Genomic DNA, 22,769 nt, shown 5'->3' on the forward strand with positions numbered 1-22,769 from the left:
GAGCGGAACCAAGCATAACGACTGTACGGCTGCGCCTGTCAACCATGTGGATTTTAAGTATGGGAGCAAAATGATTTTGAAGAACAATCAATTCTGTCATTATCGCATTTGTACGAAGGGGCAGTGCTTCAATCACAGAGCCACGTACTGTCCAAAAAACCGGATTCTGTAACATACTTTGTCTGCCGACACTGAATTGAGCAAACCACACCAAGATGCCATTCGACGTCGCTCATGCTTTAACGGGGCGGCATCTCATTGTTCAGCCTTCAGATGCAGCTCTCAGTCCACCAGAGAGCTACCTCTACGTTCAAGACGGTCTTATAATATCGTGTGGCGTGTTTTACGCCCTGTGCTACTATTTCTACATGATCGCCACGGTGCGAGATAGGTTCATCGCTGGGCCCGTTGAGTTTCTGTGCGTCCGCCATTTCTATTATCCAACGTCGTACGGGAGGTAGGACACTGACACGGAAGGCAGGTGTGGTACGATGGCCTACGAACTGTACTACGCTTTCGTGATGCCATCATCTGCGCTTGAATTCAGCTGCTTCATTGTATGGTTCCTTATGGATGCTACATTTGCAGGTGTTGCGATCGCATATGCGTACCCAACAGGGAAACGGACAATCGTTACGCTGAGGACGATTCTTGGCGTCGTTGTTGGTGTCATCTTCTTCCATGCACTATGTATGCAATTTCCAGACGAGCGTGAGCAGGTCACGGCATATTGGACAGGATGGCTGCTGGAAACTCCGATCGGCTGGGGTGAACTGTATCATTTAATCTCTAGGGAGGACACAAAGGGCCAGAGCTTGGAGATTTGGTTCGCAAGCTTTTCTTCTTGGATCGTCACGATATGGGCTAACGAATATAGGATTTGCCGTTTCCTCGGTTGTTTGACAGCAAATGGAGTGTTCATGTGGCGCTATTTGAACGTCCCGCAGAATTGGGAATATGTAGGTAGTTGGTGGAGCATTGCATTGGTGGCGGTCACCATCTTTCCGGAGATCATCTATCCATACTATTATATCAAAATGCATCAAAAGACGATAACGAGCTCTGCAAAAGAGGATAAAAAAGATTGATCTTAAATGACTATCGAGGAATCCAAAAGTGGACTGGTGTATTAGCAAGAGATTCCTGTGCAGTGCGTGTCAGACGGCACACGAATGCAAACAAACATCAGCAATGTCAGTGAAAATGAAGTAGATGATTTATTTTTTTTTTTTGGTTGATTCATATTCCGTACAATGATTCTACGCTCATAGATTCATGCTTGATTATGGCGGTGGACTTATATCTAGCCCTTCGACGGTCAATTTGAAAGAATCGCTTCTCGAGTAACTGCCCGCTACATCCAAGTCCAACCTGCCTCTCTCACACTCATCAAAATCGCATTCAGCAACTAGAAGCTTTGTGTTCTCGGTCTCCCAAATTGGACCGGCAAGAACCTCGCCAAGGGGAGAAATTATGCACGAGCCGCCACGTGAGATGTATTCGTCATCCTCGATGTCATGAGCGTGTCCAGTAGTAGCCTCGGAAGTGAGAGGAGGAATGTCCTTGCTTCGAATAGGACTTAACGTTGCGTGTTCATCGGCGGGAACCGCAATAGCTGTACTGTTCTCCGTGTGACCATTCGTCTCTACCACCTCATCAGGGATAGGCCAGCAGATTTCGTGACCGCTTTCGTCCTTAACAATAGTCGAGCGACGACGCCTGCTAGTACTGCTAGGGCTCAAGCTGTTCTGGCGAGCGACTCCATTGGCATGAGAGGTTGAATCGCTAGATGGCAGACAAAGCTCATGACCGTCCTCAATCTTGGTAATGATTGAAGCGCGTCGCCCGCCAGCAAGAGATGGGCTTTTCGTCGTAGCACGAGCCTCATGCTTTGTCCTTCTATGAGACTCACGACTTGTGGGCTGTTCACGGATCCAAGCAGGCAATTGGCTTCTCTTGCAACACTGGTTGCATGTCAACACGAACGCTCTGCCCTCGAAACCAACTGTCCGCATGAGCGGCAACCACGTATCTCGTGCGTCGGCGGTCGGTGCTAGATATAAATTGACGTTCTGGCAGTATAGGCTCTGACGCAACAAGGGCATATAGTTCTCCCAGCATATTGCTGCAGCAAGGGTGAGCTTGACACCGTTAAGCGTAGTCGTGACTGCACGCAGCGTTGACGGACTGCCTTGGGCCCAGATCAGTCTTTCTGTGCCAGTAGGCATTACTTTCCTCCTTTTACCGATGCATCCTTCCTTCGGATCGACATATACAACGCTGCAGTACAAGCTTCCGCCTGCCTTCTCTACAACGCCAGTGACGATGAAGACTCCTGTTTCTCTGGAAATACGCTCCAGAGCCTCTCTCGTGCCGTCTCCTCTGTATTCTGTGGCCCTTGCTACGGGCAATTTTCTGTTTACCCAGTCATCGCCTCCGCCTTGAGGCGTGTCGCCCAGATCTACCGCGCTCTTGAAGTATTGGAGAAACTGCTCTCTGCCACCGGGCTCGCGAGCGCCGATGGTGCAGCCGAATGAGCACGTTCTTGGATAGCCGCCCAAGTACGCTTCTGGGAAAAGAACTAAGTGCACACCTTGCTGGGCGGCAGATTTGGCAGTGCGTTCGAGCTCAAGGACGGTGTCAGCGGTAGTGTCGAGGGTGCGGCATTGGGCGACGGCAAGCTTCAGCGTGCGCGCCATGGCTCTCTCTTTGCTTGTGCGAGGTCAATTGAGACCCCAGAGGCGAAGGAGGACGGCATGGAGCGCAACGATTGATGACATATAATGTCATGTGCCATATGCATGCTTAAAGTGTGGGGAAAGGGTCGTTGGAGATCAACTGTCAGCTTATGCCCAGCTAAGTTAAAGCAGCTTGGCACAAGTTTGCAACTCAAGAGACGCAAGGAGAAAAGGAAATGTCGATTTCATCTATACAGATATCAAGGCGGTAAGGTTCTTTATTCATCACATCCGTATGCACAATTTCATGTTTCTTCGCTGTTAAGTGGTGAAGCAGCCTGAAACAAAGGAGAATTACAATATCTCGCATGACTGAGCAGGTATTCGCCTACGCTTTGAACAGCTGGTTCCGCCCGCGCTTCAACGAAGAAATATAGTTGGATCGGACTGCTCCACGCCTTTTGCATCTTTGCGAAGACGGAGCTCGAAATCAACGATGGATGTCGCGCGCTTGCTGCAGTCAAGTTGTGTCAAAGGTCTCGCCGGGGTATCATATGGTCAAATAATCAGTGCCCGAGAGTATATACAGTCTAACATTTCAAGAATGATCATTGCCGGATCAATCGAGCGCGCTACGTAACGCAATTCCCAAGCGTCATATTCCAGGATAGGCTCCGGAGCGATGGGTGATATTCGCCAACGAATTCGACTGAGGAACCATTTCCTGCTCTCCTGTATTCCAGAACAACAAAAGCGTTCAATTTTCGTGCATGGAACATGTATTGGCATTGATCGCAGGGACGACAAAGCCTACAAGTAGTTAGCCGAAGTGCGCCGCAACGTGCAGCGTAGCCTGAAGGATCCCTCGCTCTATGGCCGCAACCTTGCTTTTCACATTCCTGGCGGCTCCATCGACGTTCATCAGGAATGTCATAGCTTTGCACCTCTATATCGTGGCTCTCACGTCGCATGGGGGCCTGGCCAGAAATGCTTCTTTGGCATCCGAACGCAACTTCGCAGCGGCAAGGAAACGGCGGTGGGTGCACGCAAAACCGGGCGAGTGCCCCTGACGCTGCAAATGCAGCTATCTTTCTCGCAACTCCGATAAAAAGCCAGGACATGAGGTCCACATCGTTCGCGGGTTGCGTCCGAGTGGCTGTTAGATAACTTGCCGTAACGCTTTGCTCTGGTAGAACGAGATCGGCAGAGGCCGCCTAAGGAATGGTTCCCAGTCGCCAAAACACAGTTGTGTTGCTTGCATTATAAAGCTCTCAGAATTGATCTACACACTCTATATCTTGCGCGTATCATATTGGGCACGCTTATGCGTCTAAAGTCTCTGATTCTCCAGTTCCTGTGGCAAAATCGATGGCTTCTGAGCTGAATACTAAGCTGAAAGTGGCGCTCTTGTTTCCAAAGCTTTATCAGGCCTCCTTGTTCAGCCATGCCAAGGCATTCAGCGCCCCAAATCCTTATTTCTGCATGAAGGAATACACAGCAAGAGGGATTGGCATGTCCTTCTCCGTCTGCCGCCAAATCCATATGTTGCAAGAGGCTTATGAAAGATGTTTTCCAGCCTTCGTTCTGCATCTGCACCATTGTGACGAGCTTCTCTGTTAGATTCTTCCATCAATTCGATTGATTTTACGGGCAATCTGAAGTATTTGAGTTCTTCGAAACTTGCTGTCTCCTTTGCAGAAAAACAAAAAAGGTGATCAGAATTGCTTGCAAATACATAATGGTTGGCAGCTATCCATCTCAATAAACAGCTCGTTGCTAATCAAGGCTCAGGCACCCGTGGCTCTCTCGTTTGCGAGACCATATAATGCACAGCAAATCTCGAATCGCCTGTTTCGAAGACTGAATGACAACGAAAGAGCTGCAATCGCAGGCGGAACCGTCGGAGGAGTCTGTATAGTCCTGTGTCTTGCCCTCTTCGTTGTTCTTTTGAGGCGTCCTCGCAGTCAAGAGGCCATTTCAGAAGAAAAACAAGTCTGGTGTGCAGATTCGTCGTCGACACGTTCACTCACTCCTTCAGCATCCCACCCGAGCCATCTGCAATCCGCTTCGACTTCGCAGAAGTCACTATTGTCAGATCGCCTGTTCTCACCGAAGCCAGAAGCATGGAATGGACCTGCGCTTGAGAAAATCAATCCAGCGCACCTCGCCTCTTCGAATATTACCAATGAAGAAGCTAATGACGTATTTGAAGACCATCTCCTCATGTCAGTTACATCTTCACCGACAGCATCTCTGCACTGCACGAGCCTTAAGACAGAAAGTTTTTCAGCGTCGGATCGTTTGCGATCACAACAGTCTATACCTCCTCACCGTCCCGCAGCAACTCTGAAACGGATGAAAAGCAATTTGAGCTGGAAAGGACTTGGATATGACTTGAATTTTTGAACAGCATCAAAATACATATACTTTTGCCCGTGTATATCATTGTCAATAAGACTTCTACCACGTGTCCCACCGAATACGGGCCGTAGAAGCCCTATCCGCTTGAGTAAAATCCAAGGTCTCGTAATTAATGGGTCATTATGAAGCCAGTATTACTCGTTTCAGTTGCGCTCCTCGCATAATACAGAAGCCACATATGGTCCCCGCCCATTTCCGCGACAAAAATTCTCAATGAGCTCTCAAGTCATTCAATCGAACCATGATAGGTTGCTTCTCCCAGACCATAAACGCTTTCTTATATCTCATTTCCCCAGAGGGATCCCAAAGTGGAGCACCGTCCACAGATATCAGGTCAAAATTCCACAGCAGCCGTGCGACCACCAGTCGCATCTCCATGTAGGCAAGGTTCTTCCCGAGGCAATTTCGTGGGCCAGCAGAGAACGGTTGAACAGCTTTCTTCACGTCGCTGCTGTACGCGGGATCCAGCCAGCGCTCCGGCAGAAATTCATCCGGGCTTCGGAAATGCGTCGAGCTGTGACAAGCTGACCATTGGCCAACCGATACAGTGACGCCGCCGGGCACCCAGATACCGTCGATCGTGTCGCCGCCTGGAGGCACTATTCTGGGTGGACCGGCAGGAACAGGTGGGTGAACTCGTAATATTTCCTCAATACACGCGTTCAGATATGGTAGGTTCGAAATTGCCTTGAACGTGATCGAATCATCCGAGGAGAATGTGCTACGGAGCTCCTTCGTCAGCAGCTCGTAGCAACGTGGGTTCCAAATTAAGCGGGCCATGAGACCAGACAGTGCGTTCGCGGTCGTTTCACTTCCAGCCACGATGAAAAGGCCCGCGTTGGCAATGATCTCGTCTTGGGTCAGTTCGAACCCCTTTTCTTTCTGTCGCAGAATGTACCAGATGAAGTCACGGTGGTCAATCTCTTGCATTTTGAACCGCTTCAGCACCTTTTCGCGCGTGTGATGGACATGATACGTCCCAGCGTCTCCAACACCAAGAATACGCATCAGGATTGACTGCGCCCAGGTGCCTATGCCCCCAACTCGCCTCGAGAATTGTATCAATGTGCCGTCTTTTATCGTCATAAACAGCATATCCACCCATTCTTGGTACTCGCCTCGATCCAAGCAGCCGAAACTCTCTCCAAAGGCGAGGTCACCCATCGTGTCGAAGGTAAAGTAATTAAACCAGTCGCAGATGTCAAACGACTTCTTCTCTTTCGCGAGAACTCGTAAATGATCAATAACTTTGGTCATGTAGCCTTGAATAATTGGTTCCTGATCCATGAGTGCTTGGTGAGAGAAGGCATGACTTAGAGCTCGCCTTTGGCGTCCATGATCTTCATCGCTTGGCACATATTGAAGGGTCGTAGTCTGTCCTACCTTGACCGGCCCTGTGTGGAGCGGAGATTTTTTCATGTTCTGATGTCCCGGGCGAAAGCCGTAAATATCCTGCATTGACTGCGAGGTACAGAAGGCAAGCTCATTTGGGCCGATGCGAATGACTGGCCCATATTTCTCGTGAAGCAACTTATTGTCAAACGCATATCGACCGCGCAGGAGCGACAAAGCGGCTGGAAGCCCAGAAACTGAATGAAGGAATGGCCCAGGATACTTTGAAAGAGGGTGGAGATATCTTCTGTACACTACAAAGACGACAGAATACAATACAAGTGCAAAAAGACAAGAAACAACGACTCCGCCGCTTGTCATGTGCTTTACCGTTATTTCTAGCGCCATGATTGACTTATCTTTTGTCAACGCTTTCGAATTAGGCGGAAATTGAACTGTGACTTAGATAAATGAATGACGGTCGTGTCCAATCTATACGTACTCCAAAGAGTGGATTTCCGACTAGGGAAGACGATATCCGCGGCTTTGGAAGTTGTTCAGCATTCCCCTACCTGGTTGGAGAAGCACTCTGCTAATCCTTGAGATGCTATCTATGCCAACTACCCCTCAGCAACTAGAGATCAGACGGGGATGAATTATCTGGGGTAGGCATCGTCCTAGTCAGTTGCGGGGAAAGCTGTGAGGCCAAGTCGGAAAATGGCTCCGCATGTTCTTCGTAGAGATTTCCGAACGCGACTAAATTGATGTCTCCAAGTCTCACAATGTTGTACACTTTCCTATATCATTCTGTTGAATGAGCGAATCATACCAGCTTCTCAGTGCAGTTGATCCGAGACGTGCACTCCGTCTAGACATGGCTCCATTGACAAGCGCAAATTCTTGCCTAGTGAAATTTCCAAAGTCTATTGCATCTAGAGGCCTTTTTTTAATTCTTCTGTCCGGCGACGGAGAATGAGAACGGGCGGCTTTGGAGAAAAATTTGAGCTTCAGCGACATTCAAATTGATTCAGGTGCGACGCTGCCTCCCACACGTGGACGAGCCTCGGCATCGAAGTGATGAACGTCAATTGTTCCTGTCTTACCGGAGATAAGCATGCCATACAATGCAAAATCCACATCTGCTTGGTAACAGTGTTTTGATGGTTGTGGAGAACATCGGCTCAAGCACCTATTTCATGCTCGCAGGAGCCAGGTGGCTTGGTCTAGAAACTTCTTCGCATGACGACATAGTTCGATAAGAACCAAGGATGAATCGGCGACCGAACGTTACGAGCATTTGATTTGCGCCCCCCGTTTGAGATGCCCCCAATGAGGTCAAAGTATCTTAGTAAACTGCGGTGGTCGAAGAAAACAATGACATCCAAGCACGGCGCGGACATTCTTCGGAGGAACGAACCACGTCATCGCTTCGCTGCCGTCAGGGAAGTTTTATAGAACGGTCGGCGCCCGTACAGAACCCAAGACACTGCAGCCAAGAGAACTAAAACACTGCACAGAAAAAGAGACGCTTCTTCGAGAGAAATCGAGAAAACCGAGCGATTGCTATCACGATGTCCAAGCCAAAGGTCCTCATGGTGCTATCAAGCCATCCCTCCTACGAGAAGGACGGCGCACAGCAGCCCACAGGGTGGTACTTACCTGAATTTGCGCATCCATACCACGAGGTTTCGCCCTACGCGGACATTGTTGTCGCGTCTCCCAAGGGCGGCGAAGCCCCGCTCGACCCGTCCTCGGTGGAAATGTTCAAGGAGGATCCGCAGAGCGCGGAGTTTTTGAAGACGAAGTCGGACCTGTGGAAGAACACGGCGAAGCTGAGCGACTTCAAGGGCAAGGCAAACGAGTTCGCGGCCATCTTCTTCGTGGGCGGCCACGGACCCATGTTCGACCTCGCGCACAACGAGACCTCTCACGAGGTCATCCGCGAGTTCTGGGAAAGCGGCAAGGTCGTCTCCGCTGTCTGCCACGGACCCATTGCGCTTGCAAACGTCAAACTCAGCGACGGCTCGTACTTGGTGGACGGCTCGCCGGTCACAGGCTTCACGAACAACGAAGAGAGCCAGGTGGGACTCACTAAGTACATGCCCTTCTTGCTCGAAGATGTGTTGAAGAAGAATGGTGGAAAATTCGAAGCTGCTGGCCCATGGGCTGCGAAGGTGGTTGTGGGCAAGGATGGGCGATTATTGACGGGACAGAATCCCGCGTCTGCTTCTCCTATTGGAAAGGCCATAGTCAAAGCTATTGGCGCTTGAGCGTTGTGAGCGTTTATACGACAGGAGTTTGAATGTGCAGGTCGCACATGTTACCCTGAAACCATTGTATGAAGTCAATCTTACGCTGGAATATCATGATTTTGATGCCGAGAAATGTTTACTCCAAATCGATTGCAAAACTGAATGCGCTTGTACGACAGGCCCTTGGCACAGTCAAGCGCAGGATCCTGATCATAAGTTGTGACCATCTTCTTCATGTAGCATAGCTTATTGAATATGTAGAATAGAAAACCTGCCACCAGTGCAACATAATTCAGAAGCATCTACGATTCTTGGTCGAAGTCTAGCTATCACCTGGATGATAAAATTCTAATGCCAAACTGAGGATCGAGCAGAGAAAATAAGCGACAGCCGAGCCTAGATCATAACTGCGAACGACTCATCAGCACAAAGACCGCAAAGACTTTCCCATGTTCGGCAGCTACGTCACGCGAAGTGCGTCGTCAATGTCCGCCTCGACCGTCTCCCAGAGAGTTGGCGCCTTTGGCTCGTAGCCCAGCTCTTTCTTTGCTCTTTCCGGCTTTGCACGTGAGTTATTTGAGAACATGTAGAAACCAATGTCAGGATACGGAATGGCCTTCAACATCTGCTCAATAACTTCATCACTGACAGACTTTGGCTCAGAGGAGGAGATGAGGCCCTTGGCATGTAGAATGCGGCCTGTTACAGTAGCCAGTTCCTTCTGAGACGCTTCTTGAGACGTAGTGAAGAAGTATCCCTTCGTGAATCGTGTAAGCAGCTAAAATTCAATCATGGTCACGGGAAGACACAAGCATACCTCGGGTCCCCAAGTTACATTTCCACCACCTGCAGCAGCAGCCTCGATTAGTTTAATGTACACATCAACCAAGTCGTCGATGTGCACCCATCCTCGCAAATTCTCGCCCTCTCTGCTGTAGAAAGCATATCCAAGCTTCTTGATCTCATCGATGAACAACGGGAAATATATACTTTCTCTCTTTCCTGGACCATGACCTCGTCCATATATGTCAGGTGGGCACACAATGGCCGTTTTCAATACATCCTTGTGTTTAGCAGCAGCATTTTGGATGGCTTTATCTGTATGCCGATGCAAAGAGCCATCCGGACGTGAAATTACCTCCGCAATACCCGTAAGATCGTTGTACACCTTCTGGCTCAGGCGCCCTCGGTTTGCCGGTCCTTCCGGGTCTTTAAAGTCTGATAAGATACCAGTACCACTCAGGTGGATGTAAAAGGACTTCTTCCCTCGAGCGACCAGCCCATCGAGAAGCGCTGTCACCGCTCCCAGATGATCGGAATTGCCACATTGAACTACTATGTCTGCTTCCGAGGCAGCTTTCTTTAGTATTTCACTGTCGTCCCAAGTTCCATACACGAGCTTGACATCTGGATATTTCACTTCAAAATCCGAAGGGGTTTTGCGGACAAACGCGGTGACGTCATACTCTGGGTGGCGTTTGACGATAGCGTCAAAGACAGAGCCTCCAATATAGCCCGTTATGCCTGTGCTATTGAGGGAATCACGTTAGCTTTCACTCGTATTAGGCTACGGACTAGTCGTACATGAAGATCTTTGGACTCATGCTGAAATACGTGACTGAATTTGGGAAAGAACTCTGTACAAGCTTGGGATCCTACGATTGATTGAATAGCCCCAATAGAAGGAATGTTCTTGAGCACAAACTTGTTGTAACAAGCGTGGTTTTGGTCCGAGGTATTATGAATTTGTCAGCTCTCCATCAGTCACGTGTTTTATCCTCGAGCTAGCCAACTCGACTTGAGAAATGAAAGAAATATTTCTCGATGGAGCTGAAGATTGAGTCCAGGGAATAACTCCAGTTGCAAGATCCCATAAAAGTCATATTTTATCATCCGTATGCAGGCCAACAATGTAGCATATAACCATGGTGTTTTAACGATTCCCTCTCCTGCCACCTCGTTTCTGCCGCTCAGCATGTCCCTTCATCGTCCTCCGGACTTCCGTTAGCGATCTCTTGCCTTTGCGCTTTGCCTTGCCCAAGGTCATCAAGAAGTTCTTTGCTCTTGCCTTCTCTGCATTCGTTGTACTCTTCCCTTGTTCTCGCTTTTTCTCCTTTCTCTTCGCAGTCGTGCTTTGGTGCTTCTCGTCCTTATCCGCCTTTGCCATCGCGATCTTTTCTTCCTTGGTCTTTTTATGTGAGAGCATCGCTAAACCTTCAATTTCAGCTGCCGTGAGTCCATCCTCGTGCGAGCGAGACTGGGCTTGGGCAAGAAGTGCGGCGCGTTTGCGCTGGTGAGCAGGCAGGGAGTTTAAGACTGAATTAGACTGTTGAAGTTCTTTAAGCTTTGCGAGGTCTGCTGGAGTTAGGATGCGAGTAGTCGCATAGTTGGAAGATTTCTTCTCTGCGACTTCCGTAGTCGTTTTAGAAGCTGACTGGTCTTCGTTCTCGGTTTTTGCTTTCTTTTTTGGATGATCGTTGTCGTCGTCCGAGTCGCTGATGTAGATATCCTCACCGTCGGATTCGACATTAATCCAGCCCCCCGAGCTTTCAGAATCATCACTTTCAGCCTCCCAGTTTTCCCATCCAGCCTCCTCATCTTCCTTGATCTCATCATCCAGATCATCATCGCTGCCTAACCCCTGCTCGGCACGCTTCTTCTTTCGTTCCTCCTCCTTCCATGCTTCTAGCAGCTCGATTCCCTGGATACCTTCATCTGCCTGTACTTCTCCAAATCGCAGTCGCTTGAATTCACCGCCTTGAAGTGCAATCGATGCTTCTTTGCCACGGTCCCTCCTCCTTAGCTTCTCCGGGTCTTTCTCTCGGTATAAGCTCAAGAGTCCCTTTGCTGCCATCATAACGCCTTTATCTTTGCTCTTTCTGTACATGACCAAGTCCTGCAGCAATGTTTCATCCATGGCTAAGGGCTGTCTTGCGCAAATCTCGCGGATGGCGTTCAGCCCCGCTGACGCAACCTCTGAGGCACTTGCTTCGCTGACGAATTCGTTCGCGATCTTTTGGAGACATGGCTTAAGATGATCGTCCGGAACTTGTATATGTGTTGCCTGAGCTAAACACGCAAGATACGTCGTTACGCTTGCCTGCCGAGGCGTGAGAAATTTTAAAAACCAAGAGTACAGAGCTTCGATAGCGAGCTGGTGCAGACCAACGAGTCTCGTAACAAGCTGGAGAATCAGGAGTCGCTGTTCCAGATTGAGCTTGCCCTTTGCGTTCTGCGGCTGGAGATGCTTTCTGAACAATTCCTCCGCGAATCCTTGTGGATAGTGTAGTAGGTGCAAAGCCGAAAAATTGAGGGGATGTGGCGCATTCTTCTTCTTCTCTTTTCGCTTTACGGCGGCGGCGGCCTTCTTCAGCTCTCTGTCTCGCTTCTTTGTCTTCTTGTTGATTCCTACTTGGTGCCGAAGGGCGTTTAGATCAACGCCGCCTTCATCCTCGCTACTCTCGTCCGCCATTTCTTCCCTCTCCTTGTCTCCGCCCAAGAAAAAGCGCACTCCGCCGACAATGACCTTTTCGTTGTCGCTCAGAGCCGCCATCTCCATGATCTTGACTGCCTTCTCGTCGGTCCAAATCTGCCTCTTCCACAGCTCCCGCGTTATCTTCACCGCCCACAAGCCCTTTGATGACGTCTTGTCCGAGGAGAGGAGATCGATAAGGAGGTTTTGAACGGCACGGTTGAGCTTATGGTTTGTTGTTTTGGCGTTCGAGGAACGGAGGTCAGAAATGATCTTCTTAAATAGAAGCTCTCGAAGTGACTTGCTCTTAGTCGATACGAGGAGGGGGAATAAGGCATTTAGCAACCTGCAAAGCATTAGTACTCTATACGAAGGGAAGCAACGGCGAGGTAAGCGACTTGCGTAACTGAGGTGATGATGTCCTTGTTTCGTAGCAGGACCAGACTGCCAACGACCTTCTCCCGCAGCTCAGGCTCTAGATCATTGTGATGTGCACTGAGAAGGTTGATCAGATCCGTTGGAAAACTCGGAACCAGGTCACGGTAGCAGTCAGCCACGTGAGCTATGAAGTCGATGTGTTCACGCAAAGTCTCGATGGTACCCGCGTCGGTCGTGGTGGGCTCAGCAACGAAGATAGAATATGCCGATTCATATTGATTGTACTGGTCCACGAAATTCTCCCGGTACGACCTGACGTACCATGAGCCTCGACGTTCGTGATTGATAGTCGATGGTGAGCAAACTTACAGAGGGTCTCTTCCGATCTTGTTTTGAAGATTGCGCCTGACACAACGTTAGCCGGGACTTCTTCTCAAATGGATGGAGGTTTCTTACAAGTCTGCGTCCACCTTCTCAAGTGCTCCAAGTTTCCGCTTACCCATGGCTGTCGTGTTTGCGCGGTTGACCTCTATATAAAACGAAATTTCTTTTGAGGCGCGAGTCGGTCGATCGCGAAAAATTGCCTTGTTGCGGCTCGGCCCGACTTGCTCTCTCCGCCTATTCTAAATCGACTTTGAATACCCTACGCAATTGTGACAGTGGCGCAGAACAAACGTGAGAATCTCAAAATCCACACATCGCAGTAGTAGCGCGACCAGTAATTCGCAATTAAACTCGCGGCTGTTTACAATCCAAGGACACTCTATGGATGCAGATATCTCCCCTCCTCCATCCAAACGGCGCAGACTCATGCGAGACAGTGAGACTAGCGAAACTGCGCCAAATGAGATAACAGAACGACGAGAGAGCGCTAACGCGCAGTATATTTGGGTGTATTCGTGGAATATAAATGGCATTAAGCCTTTTCTTCAAAGTCCTTTGACCGCTTACTTTAAGTCTTCAGCCAATAAGAAACTGAAGCCAACATCAGAGGCTTCTCCTGCGTCGATTCGCGAGTTTTTGCGCAGACACCAATGGCCGCAAATTCTTTGCCTGCAAGAAATCAAGATAGGACCATCAGATGACCAAGTGTTGAGGGCGCTCAAACGCGCTGTCAACATTGGATGCGGCTCGAACGAGCCCACGTACGAAGTTTTCGCGAACCTCCCACGCGATCCGTTCAATGCTCAAGGTCCTGGGAGTAAGCGACGCATATACGGGGTCGCCTGCGTTGTGCGTTCTGATTTTCATGGCAAATACGTATCGCGCGTCAGAACCGTAGATTGGGATGCCGAGGGCCGTTTTGCTGTCATTGAAATACACGACCCTACCACGGACGCAAAGTTGAGTATTTGGAACGTCTACGCGGTGAACGGGACAAGCAGCGAGTACCGCGATCCGAGAACAGGCGAAGTTGCAGGCACGCGACATGATCGGAAACTAGCTGTGCACAAGCTGATGATGGAGGAATGCCTGAAACTCGAGCGTGAAGGTTGGAGCATCCTCATCATTGGCGATCTAAACGTTGCACCCTCCAGAATAGATGGGCACCCCAATTTGAGGGAATTTCCCAGACAGCACGTTATCAATCGAGAGGACTTCAACACCCGCTTCCTCGAGCCGGGAAATGTGGGCGGATTTCGGGGAATAGACGTATGGCGTGCTCTAAGGGGTACAGAGCGCAAATATACGTATTATCCTCGGAGTATACCTTGGGGTAGTAGTTGTGATAGAGTGGACTTGGCAATAGCCTCGAGGAATCTAATGTCTGTTCACAATAACTGGAAGATTGTAGGCTGTGAGATTTGGAACACGAAGCAGGAAAGAGGCTCGAGTGATCATTGTCCCATAAGCGTAACGATTAAAACAGTGAAGGGCGCTGATTCGAGCGAAGGAGCAGCGTGAAAAATTAGAGCGAATGTTTTCTAACTTTCGGCGAAACTGATCTGCCAGGAGCTACATGATTCGGCGTCTGAAAGACAGGATAAGATGTGAGGTGCATGACACCCATGGGTGGAACGGTTCAGAAACAGGAGCATGGAAAGGCAATTCTTCGACACCCATGTTGTGACTTGGGAGTTATTGAACTCTTGCCCGGCTGAGGCTCTGCTTCGTAGGAGACGACGTAGCAAGTCAGAGACAAACAAAGACAGCCAACTCCCAAGGAGCACCATGGTTCAGCGCTGTACGTGCGAAAAAGGGAAAAGTGAGATGTCTGAATACCAATTTGACTTACGATTTCGATGGAATACAGTAAAAAGGTGGCGAATTGGTTCTATTAGAGAGCATCGGAGCAAATCCGTGCATGTAAGATTAAGCTTAATTCGCCGAAGGAAGCATTCGGGGTATCACTGAGACGTAAAAAGAAAACCAGGAAAAATCCATAACCAACGTAGACTCTGTCATCCGCAATTAACTCCACTCATCTCCAGACGTGTCTGAGTCGTCATTATGCACTACACCGCCACTCCGCAGTCTGTGCAATCTCTTGCACGTTCTACACTTGGCATACAAGCTAGACGAAAATGCTCTAACGGCTTGCACCTCTTCGTCTTTCATCACGAGGTGTCCCCGCTCACATCGCCATTCCCAGCCTCTGCCATTAGCCGACCGAGCGAGATGGTGGGGCGCGCGGATGTTCCATTCCTTCATCGTGAAGTCGATCCGTTTGAACGCGCGCACGTCGGATTCCTTGAAGGCTTGGGACGTGAAATGCCAAAGCCAGACGGGATTCCACAGTTGGTTTCCGCACGCAGAGATGGTCAGAGTCATGTTCCTAAGATCGGTCATCTGTTCCATGGACGCGAAGACCGCGTCTCGTAGAGTCCAGTCGCGCGCTGACGCCTGTCGCGGATCAAACGCATTGACGATGCCCGGCTTCGCGATCATGCGAAGCGTGCAGTTCTTGACCAGTGGGAGATAATCTTTGGGTATGCCAAAGGGATCTCCGAGTGGCGGCGAGGATGCATCAAGCGTAAAGACTGGCCGAGCATGGATGAGGTACGTTGAGAAGAACTCAGCACCAAATGCCTTGGACACAAGCCGCATGGTTGTCAAATGCCTATACGTGGGGCTTTGCATAAGCTTTTTGTTCTGCTGATGGCGCTCTAAGGCCGCGCCTATGCTGTTCCAATTAACGCCAAACAGCCTAGCTATCCGTTTAATTGGGTTGTCGTCCGAAGCGGCAATGATGCGGCCAGTGAGGCGATGGACACGCATTGCGATGTCGTCCGCAAAGCTGAACAGGTATGTGGAGACTCGAGAGCGCAGAGGCTGGAATTCATGCTCTTTAGCCGCTTCGATTGGCGGCTCAAGGAGGTACGTGAGGACTTCGGCTCGTAATTCTGGCGGTCTGAACGAACAGTCAGTCATTGCATATACACGCGGTTCGGATGCGCTTGTACAGCTCCATGAACGGGAAGGTTTTCGCAGCCTGCTTGCAAGCCTGCCTGGGCCATTGCTGAAGCATGTAATAGCCACAAAAGACGGCGAGCAAGGTGAATAGACTCATGCTCAGCACTCCTGGCTGCCATAGAAAACGACAGAGTGAAGCGGGAGACGAGATCATCCTGGCCACAGCGCCGTTTTCAGATCCAATATGATAACTCAGTCGGTCCGTAGGTGGGCTACCAGCTGTATATGGCTCCATATACCAGCTCAATATGGTGTTTCGCTTGTATTGTGCTCTGCCCTCTCTCTAGTCGCGGCCGTGGACGCAAGAAAGGTAATGACGAAAACTAATTGCCACGTTGCTACAATCGAAGTACGAAGATCATGTTGTACGGCAGGCTGGAGGACGACTGTGTCAGATATACACCATTAGTCGTCTTCGAAATGCGGATGCCTTGAGGCGGAAGAGGGGATGATCCATGGGCGCAGCGCAAGCCACACAATACTTTTGGCGGCGGTGCAGGCGGTCTCTGCTTTGCGTTTGCCGCCATTGAGCGGTGGGCACTATCATCGCAAGGCGCAATGCTGTCTCCAAGCACCGGCTATTGGCGTTTACTATGGCAGTAGAATTCTCAAACGGCCTACGCGAGGTTGTGTCGTGCATGACCGTAGGCAGTTCTAGGTTCTAGCTTCAGTTAGCAAAGCTAGCATATCGATAACTCAACGAGTCTCATCCTTGCGACCATGGACCGGAGAAGACTGATCTGCATCGAAGACTTTTGGAAATTTCATGAAAAGGCGCTGCTGCCTGAAGAGAACCTTGCATTTTCGATGTGAAAGTAACTAAACTTGAGGTTTACGTGCTGGTTGTTCCTCCTTGGTCTATGCAAAATCACCTGATCTTCAAATGCCTACACTCCACTCGTCAACCGTTCGAGGCCAAATGCCTCGCCAGCAATCTTTCTGTGTCAAAGGCCTTAGTTGCCTGCGCAGCCGCAATGGCGCTGCCATATTTACCACCTTGAACATTCGGATTCGCTCCGTGGGAGATGAGGATGTCTACGTAGGACCTACTATGACACGCTGCGGCCTGGATAGGAGAGCCATATTTCCCGCTGGCCTTTGGGTTCAAATCCGCACCTTTCTCAATGAACAGCTCGATGATACCTTTTCCAAACCTTTTGGCGCTGCTGCCCTTGGAGCAGCACGCTGCTTGTAGTGGCGTCCCATACTTGCCGCCCTCTAAGTTCACATCAGCACCAGCAGCAAGCAGCAACTCGACGACATCACGGTTAGCTCTCTTGGCAGCTGCTGCAAGAGGGTTGCCGTACTTGCCACTTTGTGTGTTCACCGGCACGCCTAGCTCAAGGAGGAGCTTAACTTGCCGGTAAACACCAAGCCAGCTGGCGGCTTGTAGAGCACTTCCATAGCAACCACCTTCGATCATCGCATCCGCTCCAGCATCGAGCAACATCTTGATCACGGCGTCAGAACCCTCTGCAGCCGCTGCCTGTAGTGCTGTGCCAAATTTCCCCCCCACAGCATTGAGACTTGCGCCTCGGTCGATTAAGAACCTTATTTGCTCCACATAGCCGTAGTGAGCGGCAGCCTGGAGTGGATAGCCATACGTTCCGCTCGGCTCTTCAGGATTGATGTTGGCTCCGTGCTCGATAAGTAGAGAAATCATATCATTGTTCTTTGCGCGAACGGCAGCCTGTAGCGGAGTTTGCCGGAGCGTGAAACTGGACTCGCCTTCTCGCTCCCTGTCGCATGCATTGACATCTGCGTGAAGTGAAAGCAGCCTTCGAATCAATGCCGGCTGACCAACACCTACGCTATTCAATGCAGGTACAAGAAGTGAACCGTAAGCCAAGGAATTGTGCACATCTGCTCCACGGTCTATGAGGTCGTGAGCTATATCGTAGTACCCTTTGGATATCGCGACCTCGAGAGGAGTCCCTAAAGTCGTCGCGGATATGGATTTTTCATCAACTTTAGGGTTGACATCCGCTCCATGAGCGAGGAATAGTTGGTACAGTTCCTCATCTCCCTTTGCTATGACGTTGACAAATGGCGAACCCCAGTATCCGGCACTGAGATTTACGTCTGCCCCCTTCGCGAGCAGATTCTCAATTATGTCAATTCTCCGCTGCTCGACTGCGATATTAAGGGCCGATCCACGCAAATCGCCGCGTTCGGTCACGTTTGGATCCGCACCACGGTTCAACAGGTACTCAAACAGGTCATAATCCGGTCGGTCAAGTGCGACAAGCAAAAATGGCCTGCCCTCTCCATCTTTCGCATCCAGTGGCAATTGAGCACCTCTAGCAACCATGATCTTCGTCTTTGCGAAAATCTGGCAGTTGTTGGGCCACCAGTCCAACCCAAAAGCCTTGCCGCCAAATCTAACAACGTCTATCCCTTTCGAAATAAGAAACTCAAGCATGTGAATTCCGGACATTCTGAGAGCAAAGTTCAGCGATTTCACAGCTGCTTCTTCGGAAGCATTTATGCTGAGACCTCTGTCAAGTAGGAGCTGAACAACGAGGATGTCGTTAGTCGCAACTGCAGTATCCAATGCAGATATTGTATCTTGGTCGCTATACTGAAAGAACTTTGTTGAATGGTGACCCTTCGACATAAAGTTCAGATCTGCGCCACAATCAAGGAGGAAGGAGACGATCTCGATGTGGCCGTACGATATAGCTGCTCTCAATGCAGTGCTGAAACTGCCGCTGACCAAGTTGACGGGAGCTCCTTTATTCATCAAGTGCTGTACCATCTTTAGATTTCCCCCTTTAGCTGCGCCGTGTAGAGGAGGATTGTAGTTCTCCCCTGAACGATCAAGAGCTGCCCCTGCATCAAGTAAAATATCAACTATAACGTCATGACCACACCAAACTGCCGCACTGAGAGGATCACCGTACTCTCCATATAGCTGATCAGGATTGACTGAGGCACCCCGGTCAAGAAGGAGCCGCACAAGCTTTTCATCACCCTTTGCCGCAGCCATCTGCAAAGGCTGGCCACCTTCCTGTCCTTGTAAGCCGTTGACATCTGCACCAGCTTCGACTAGATGTCGAACCTGCTCGAAGTCGGACCTGGCAATTGCATACTGAAGAATGGATCCAAATCTACGACACGTTAAGCTTCGAAGGGTATACGGCAGATTGTACTCACTTCTCGTGCTCTTCATTTGGATTTGCACCTTTGGCAAGCAGTATTGGCACCAAATGATACTTGAAACTAAAGTCAAGCGCTTCTTCTAGAGCCTGAGGACCGAACGTAGCTCCTAGATTGAGAAGCTTCTCTGCGGCAGCGACGTTTCCTGAAAAGATGGCCATGTCAACAGGATACATCTCATCGCCACCTCTTTGGTGAATATCAGCTCCTGCCTGAAGCACAAAGTCTAGGAGTTCCGTGTTTCGAGATTGTATTGCTCCCTTCAATGCAGTTCCATAGAAGTCATCTGTAAATCCGTTGATGTTCGCGCCGTGCTTCAATAACAGCTTCACCACGTCGAGGTCTCCTCTTTTCGCGGCTTCTGCTAATGGATTGGACATCGGCGCAATTTTCGCCCCCTTTTCTAGAAGCAACCTCACCAGCTCAGGACAGGAATGTTCTGCCGCGACGGCTAGTGGATTCCATCCTCCTTCTGCAGGAAAGTTGACATCAGCACCATTGCACATAAGCACTTTGACGGTCTCCTGGTGGTTCTTCAATAATGCCGCAGACAAAGGGGTGCCATATCGTTGGGAACGTTTATGCATATCAAACCCGTGGTCAAGAAGAAGCTGAACGGACTCTGATTGACCGGTGATGCAGGCTGTGTGTAATGCATCGCCTTCGTACAACTCGCCATCTTTAACGGGGGCTCCTGCGTCAATCAGCTTCTTCACTGCATCTGGAACCCCCGATTCCGCTGCGTCTTTCAGTAAATCGCCACATATCGTTGCTTTAACGTCTGCCCCCGAAGCAAGCAATATGTCGATAACCTCAGGTTGACCACCACGAGAAGCGCCAACAAGAGCCAGATTGAGAACTTCTAATTGATTTTCGTCTTCTTGGATAGTCTCTATCAGAGCTTTAACAACCGGTACAAGCCCGTAATATGATGCATAATAAAGTGGAGGTTGAAAGTCTTTTGTAGAGCGCTTGGTAGCCCCCATGGAGAGCTCGTTTCGCCAATGTTGGGGATCATACAGATTTAGAAGGTTCAACAAGTGGTTTTGATTATTCGGGTCGAAGAGTCGTAGTAGCAAGAGCTTTATGGAGTCATCACGTTCATCACCCCTTATCGAACTGAAATGATTGGACCAGTAAAGAGCTGAATAGGCTAGCAAAGGGAAAGCCTTGAAGTCTCGCTCCAACAGTCTTTTCCCGCCATTGAATTCGAGCAAGTATATCAGGCATGCCTTTGTGATGTACTCGTGAGCTAGAGCCTCGTTGACGATGGAAATTTTTGGCAGAACACCTTGTGTCCGCTCTGCGAGTAAGTATTCTTTCACTGAGAAGTGTGCAAACTGGAGCACTTTCCAAGTAGGATCGTTCCAGATGCTGTTGCTGTACCAGACACCTTCTCTGCGGAACGGTGAATCACCGTTCTTTGGGATCTCTGTCAATGAAACAAGGCTGGAGCAAATTTCAAGCAGGTCATATGCGTCGCAAAATCGATCATCAACGGAAAAGCTCTGATTTGCAACGTTGATAGACGTAGCTTCAGCAATCTCTTGGATAGTCATCGGTCTTGCTGAAAAGGCAAGGAAAATCAGAGCCGCACGCAGTTCCGATCGATACATTTCTGGAACGTTGCTCAAAATGCGAGCATATGTCTCATCCAGCGTCTTGGGAAGCTTGTTGAGCTCAGCTCTGATTTGCGCTGGCTTCAAACACTTTCTCAATTCCGCAAGTTGGCAGGCAGCCCATCGAAACCTTTGGCCGTCAGTTGAACTCGAGACTCAACAGGATTGAAAGTACTCACATGCCGCCGGCCTTTTCCATCAACTTGTCTTCGATTTCCTGCTTGATATTCGGAGGCCACCGGTTCAGCTTGTCGTCTTTCTTCGACAAACACGACCGAACGTGCAATCTAATGTCATTGTTGATGGACGTGAGATGCACGTCGACTTCAATGTCACAGATCTGCTTCATTCTTTCCTTGATATCTGTCTCTGGTCGACTTGCAACGTAGACACTTAGTTGATTCGCTCCAAGGTTCTTAAGCTCTTCGAGAAGTGCAAGCACGTATTCACGCTCCGAGGTGTCTTGACCGGGGCATTCGTCCAGTGCGTCGACAACCATGAATATCCGAGACGAGGCGATTGCGAGGGTCTTAAGCACATCAATTAGCTGCTCGTTGCTCGGTGAACCACCTCTACACTCCTCATAGAGTTCCGAAAGAGCTGGCGGAGTGGATTTCCTATGCTGACAGATCTGTTGGATGATCGAACAAAGCAGGCCACTGGCGCTTTGATTTAAAGTGTTCCGGAAGTCGAAATAATAATATGCTATCGTGCAAGGAGTATTTGAATGCTGGTTTTTCAAGTACTCAATAACTGCAGTGCTCAGAAATGTCTTTCCAGCTCCTGGAAAGCCGTGCAGCCACAAAAGCTGACCTCCTCTCGTGAACCAACTTTGAAACTCGTCCGCTTTCAAAAGCCATTCGCATGTTCCGGGCTCACGCTTAGCTCTCGCATTGTTGTACGTCACAGACGGGTCGGGTCCGCTCAGCCAGCTGAGGATCTTTTGCTTCTCTTCAGCAGATTTTAGATCGTCTAATTTTCCGCTGATTTCCTCAACGGCATCTTCCACTCGATCAACACCAGTGCTGATATCGCCAGCTAGAGCAAGATAGAAGTCTGCTTTCAGAGCAGAAATTCGTTCTAAAAGCTTGTCGACCCCGCGGGACTCAAGTGGCCACTGCAGTCGCTTTCTCAATCCCGAGGCGTCAGTCAAAATCTTAATGCGGGTTTCTAGCTCAGCAAGTGTGTCCAACGCACTTGGAAAAGCGCCATTTGGCCGACCGAGAGATTTGAGGATGGAGTATCGCTCATCGTGCGGATTCTGAGCGATCTTCTGCAGCTGCTCGAGGATGTTTCTCACGGCCGTCAGCTCATCAATAATTGCCGTGATTTCAGCCGGCGCATTCTTGGCCTTTTGAATATACGCATAACAGCAGCTGACAACGGCGGCGGAAAATTGAACCAGCTGAATGATTGTTGCAGCCTCGGCCATGATTGTAGGAAATCATTAAACTAGGATCCAGTCCAGAAATAACCAACTCTTATAGGTCATCAGAATGGGATGAAGTGAGAGTAGAAGCACGGCACTGAACCTACCGTCCGTCTTTTGAACCATACGTCACTTTGAATTTGACCATTACCGTCACATAGGCAACCTTTCTTTATAAGAAAAAGGACAGACTGAGAAAGAAAAGTACGGGCGAAGGGCTTGTTGTCTAAGACATTGCATCTCGTATTTCCATGTCTCAGCGCAAGAAGTCCACCAATCTTTCGCAGCCTGGCCCCCTGGGCCAAGAGTTGCAAATGCAGACGAACGGCATTTTCCGAGCGATTGCATTTCGTGAAATTTTGCGGAAGGTGAAAAAAGTGCCTTTTCATAGCATGTCTGTGAGGTCAGATTTACAGCAGGCCAAAAGAAGTCATCAACAGGAGCAACGCATCGACGTTCAGTCGTGTTGGTGGAATGATGAAATAACCATTGTCTCCAGCTTTACAACAGAAATCTCAGACACACCCAATCGCGCTTGAAGCCTTTTCCGCCACGAAAAGGAGGAATTTTCATATTAACGACTTTTGGCTGCCGCGACCTGAAATTTCGATCGGT

The 22,769-nt window shown here is 49.6% G+C and overlaps 9 protein-coding genes across 9 annotated transcripts; 3 read left to right on the top strand and 6 right to left on the bottom strand.

Annotated features, from left to right (window-relative positions):
* The first annotated feature begins 47 nt into the window (after positions 1 to 47).
* On the top strand, positions 48 to 1,214 carry PV09_04205 (uncharacterized protein). The gene is made up of 3 exons (XM_016357515.1): positions 48 to 418; positions 482 to 826; positions 878 to 1,214. The coding sequence occupies exons 1-3, from the start codon at positions 216 to 218 to the stop codon at positions 1,086 to 1,088; spliced, it is 759 nt and encodes a 252-aa protein (XP_016214919.1). The 5' UTR covers positions 48 to 215; the 3' UTR covers positions 1,089 to 1,214.
* On the bottom strand, positions 1,211 to 2,791 carry PV09_04206 (uncharacterized protein). The gene has a single exon (XM_016357516.1). The coding sequence runs from the start codon at positions 2,697 to 2,699 to the stop codon at positions 1,284 to 1,286; it is 1,416 nt and encodes a 471-aa protein (XP_016214920.1). The 5' UTR covers positions 2,700 to 2,791; the 3' UTR covers positions 1,211 to 1,283.
* A 2,518-nt stretch (positions 2,792 to 5,309) lies between these two features.
* PV09_04207 (uncharacterized protein) lies at positions 5,310 to 6,839 on the bottom strand (the record flags this gene model as incomplete). The annotated part of the gene is made up of 1 exon (XM_016357517.1): positions 5,310 to 6,839. The coding sequence occupies one exon, from the start codon at positions 6,837 to 6,839 to the stop codon at positions 5,310 to 5,312; it is 1,530 nt and encodes a 509-aa protein (XP_016214921.1).
* A 1,056-nt stretch (positions 6,840 to 7,895) lies between these two features.
* PV09_04208 (uncharacterized protein) lies at positions 7,896 to 9,078 on the top strand. The gene has a single exon (XM_016357518.1). The coding sequence runs from the start codon at positions 8,003 to 8,005 to the stop codon at positions 8,699 to 8,701; it is 699 nt and encodes a 232-aa protein (XP_016214922.1). The 5' UTR covers positions 7,896 to 8,002; the 3' UTR covers positions 8,702 to 9,078.
* Positions 9,079 to 9,143: 65 nt separating this feature from the next.
* Positions 9,144 to 10,287, bottom strand: PV09_04209 (uncharacterized protein; the record flags this gene model as incomplete). The annotated part of the gene is made up of 3 exons (XM_016357519.1): positions 9,144 to 9,440; positions 9,501 to 10,212; positions 10,268 to 10,287. 3 exons carry the CDS (start codon positions 10,285 to 10,287, stop codon positions 9,144 to 9,146), a joined length of 1,029 nt encoding a protein of 342 aa, XP_016214923.1.
* A 329-nt stretch (positions 10,288 to 10,616) lies between these two features.
* Positions 10,617 to 13,036, bottom strand: PV09_04210 (uncharacterized protein; the record flags this gene model as incomplete). Its single annotated transcript, XM_016357520.1, has 4 exons — positions 10,617 to 12,501; positions 12,558 to 12,845; positions 12,903 to 12,938; positions 12,990 to 13,036. 4 exons carry the CDS (start codon positions 13,034 to 13,036, stop codon positions 10,617 to 10,619), a joined length of 2,256 nt encoding a protein of 751 aa, XP_016214924.1.
* Positions 13,037 to 13,298: 262 nt separating this feature from the next.
* Positions 13,299 to 14,828, top strand: PV09_04211 (uncharacterized protein; the record flags this gene model as incomplete). The annotated part of the gene is made up of 1 exon (XM_016357521.1): positions 13,299 to 14,828. One exon carries the CDS (start codon positions 13,299 to 13,301, stop codon positions 14,436 to 14,438), a length of 1,140 nt encoding a protein of 379 aa, XP_016214925.1. The 3' UTR covers positions 14,439 to 14,828.
* Positions 14,806 to 16,754, bottom strand: PV09_04212 (uncharacterized protein). Its single transcript, XM_016357522.1, has 2 exons — positions 15,938 to 16,754; positions 14,806 to 15,885 (listed from the first exon to the last, which is right to left on the bottom strand). Exons 1-2 carry the CDS (start codon positions 16,180 to 16,182, stop codon positions 14,946 to 14,948), a joined length of 1,185 nt encoding a protein of 394 aa, XP_016214926.1. The 5' UTR covers positions 16,183 to 16,754; the 3' UTR covers positions 14,806 to 14,945.
* Positions 16,732 to 22,157, bottom strand: PV09_04213 (uncharacterized protein; the record flags this gene model as incomplete). Its single annotated transcript, XM_016357523.1, has 3 exons — positions 16,732 to 19,057; positions 19,104 to 20,855; positions 20,905 to 22,157. 3 exons carry the CDS (start codon positions 22,155 to 22,157, stop codon positions 16,849 to 16,851), a joined length of 5,214 nt encoding a protein of 1,737 aa, XP_016214927.1. The 3' UTR covers positions 16,732 to 16,848.
* Positions 22,158 to 22,769: the final 612 nt, after the last annotated feature.

Source organism: Verruconis gallopava, assembly GCF_000836295.1.
Source record: "Verruconis gallopava strain CBS 43764 unplaced genomic scaffold supercont1.11, whole genome shotgun sequence".
Lineage (NCBI taxonomy): Eukaryota > Fungi > Ascomycota > Dothideomycetes > Venturiales > Sympoventuriaceae > Verruconis > Verruconis gallopava.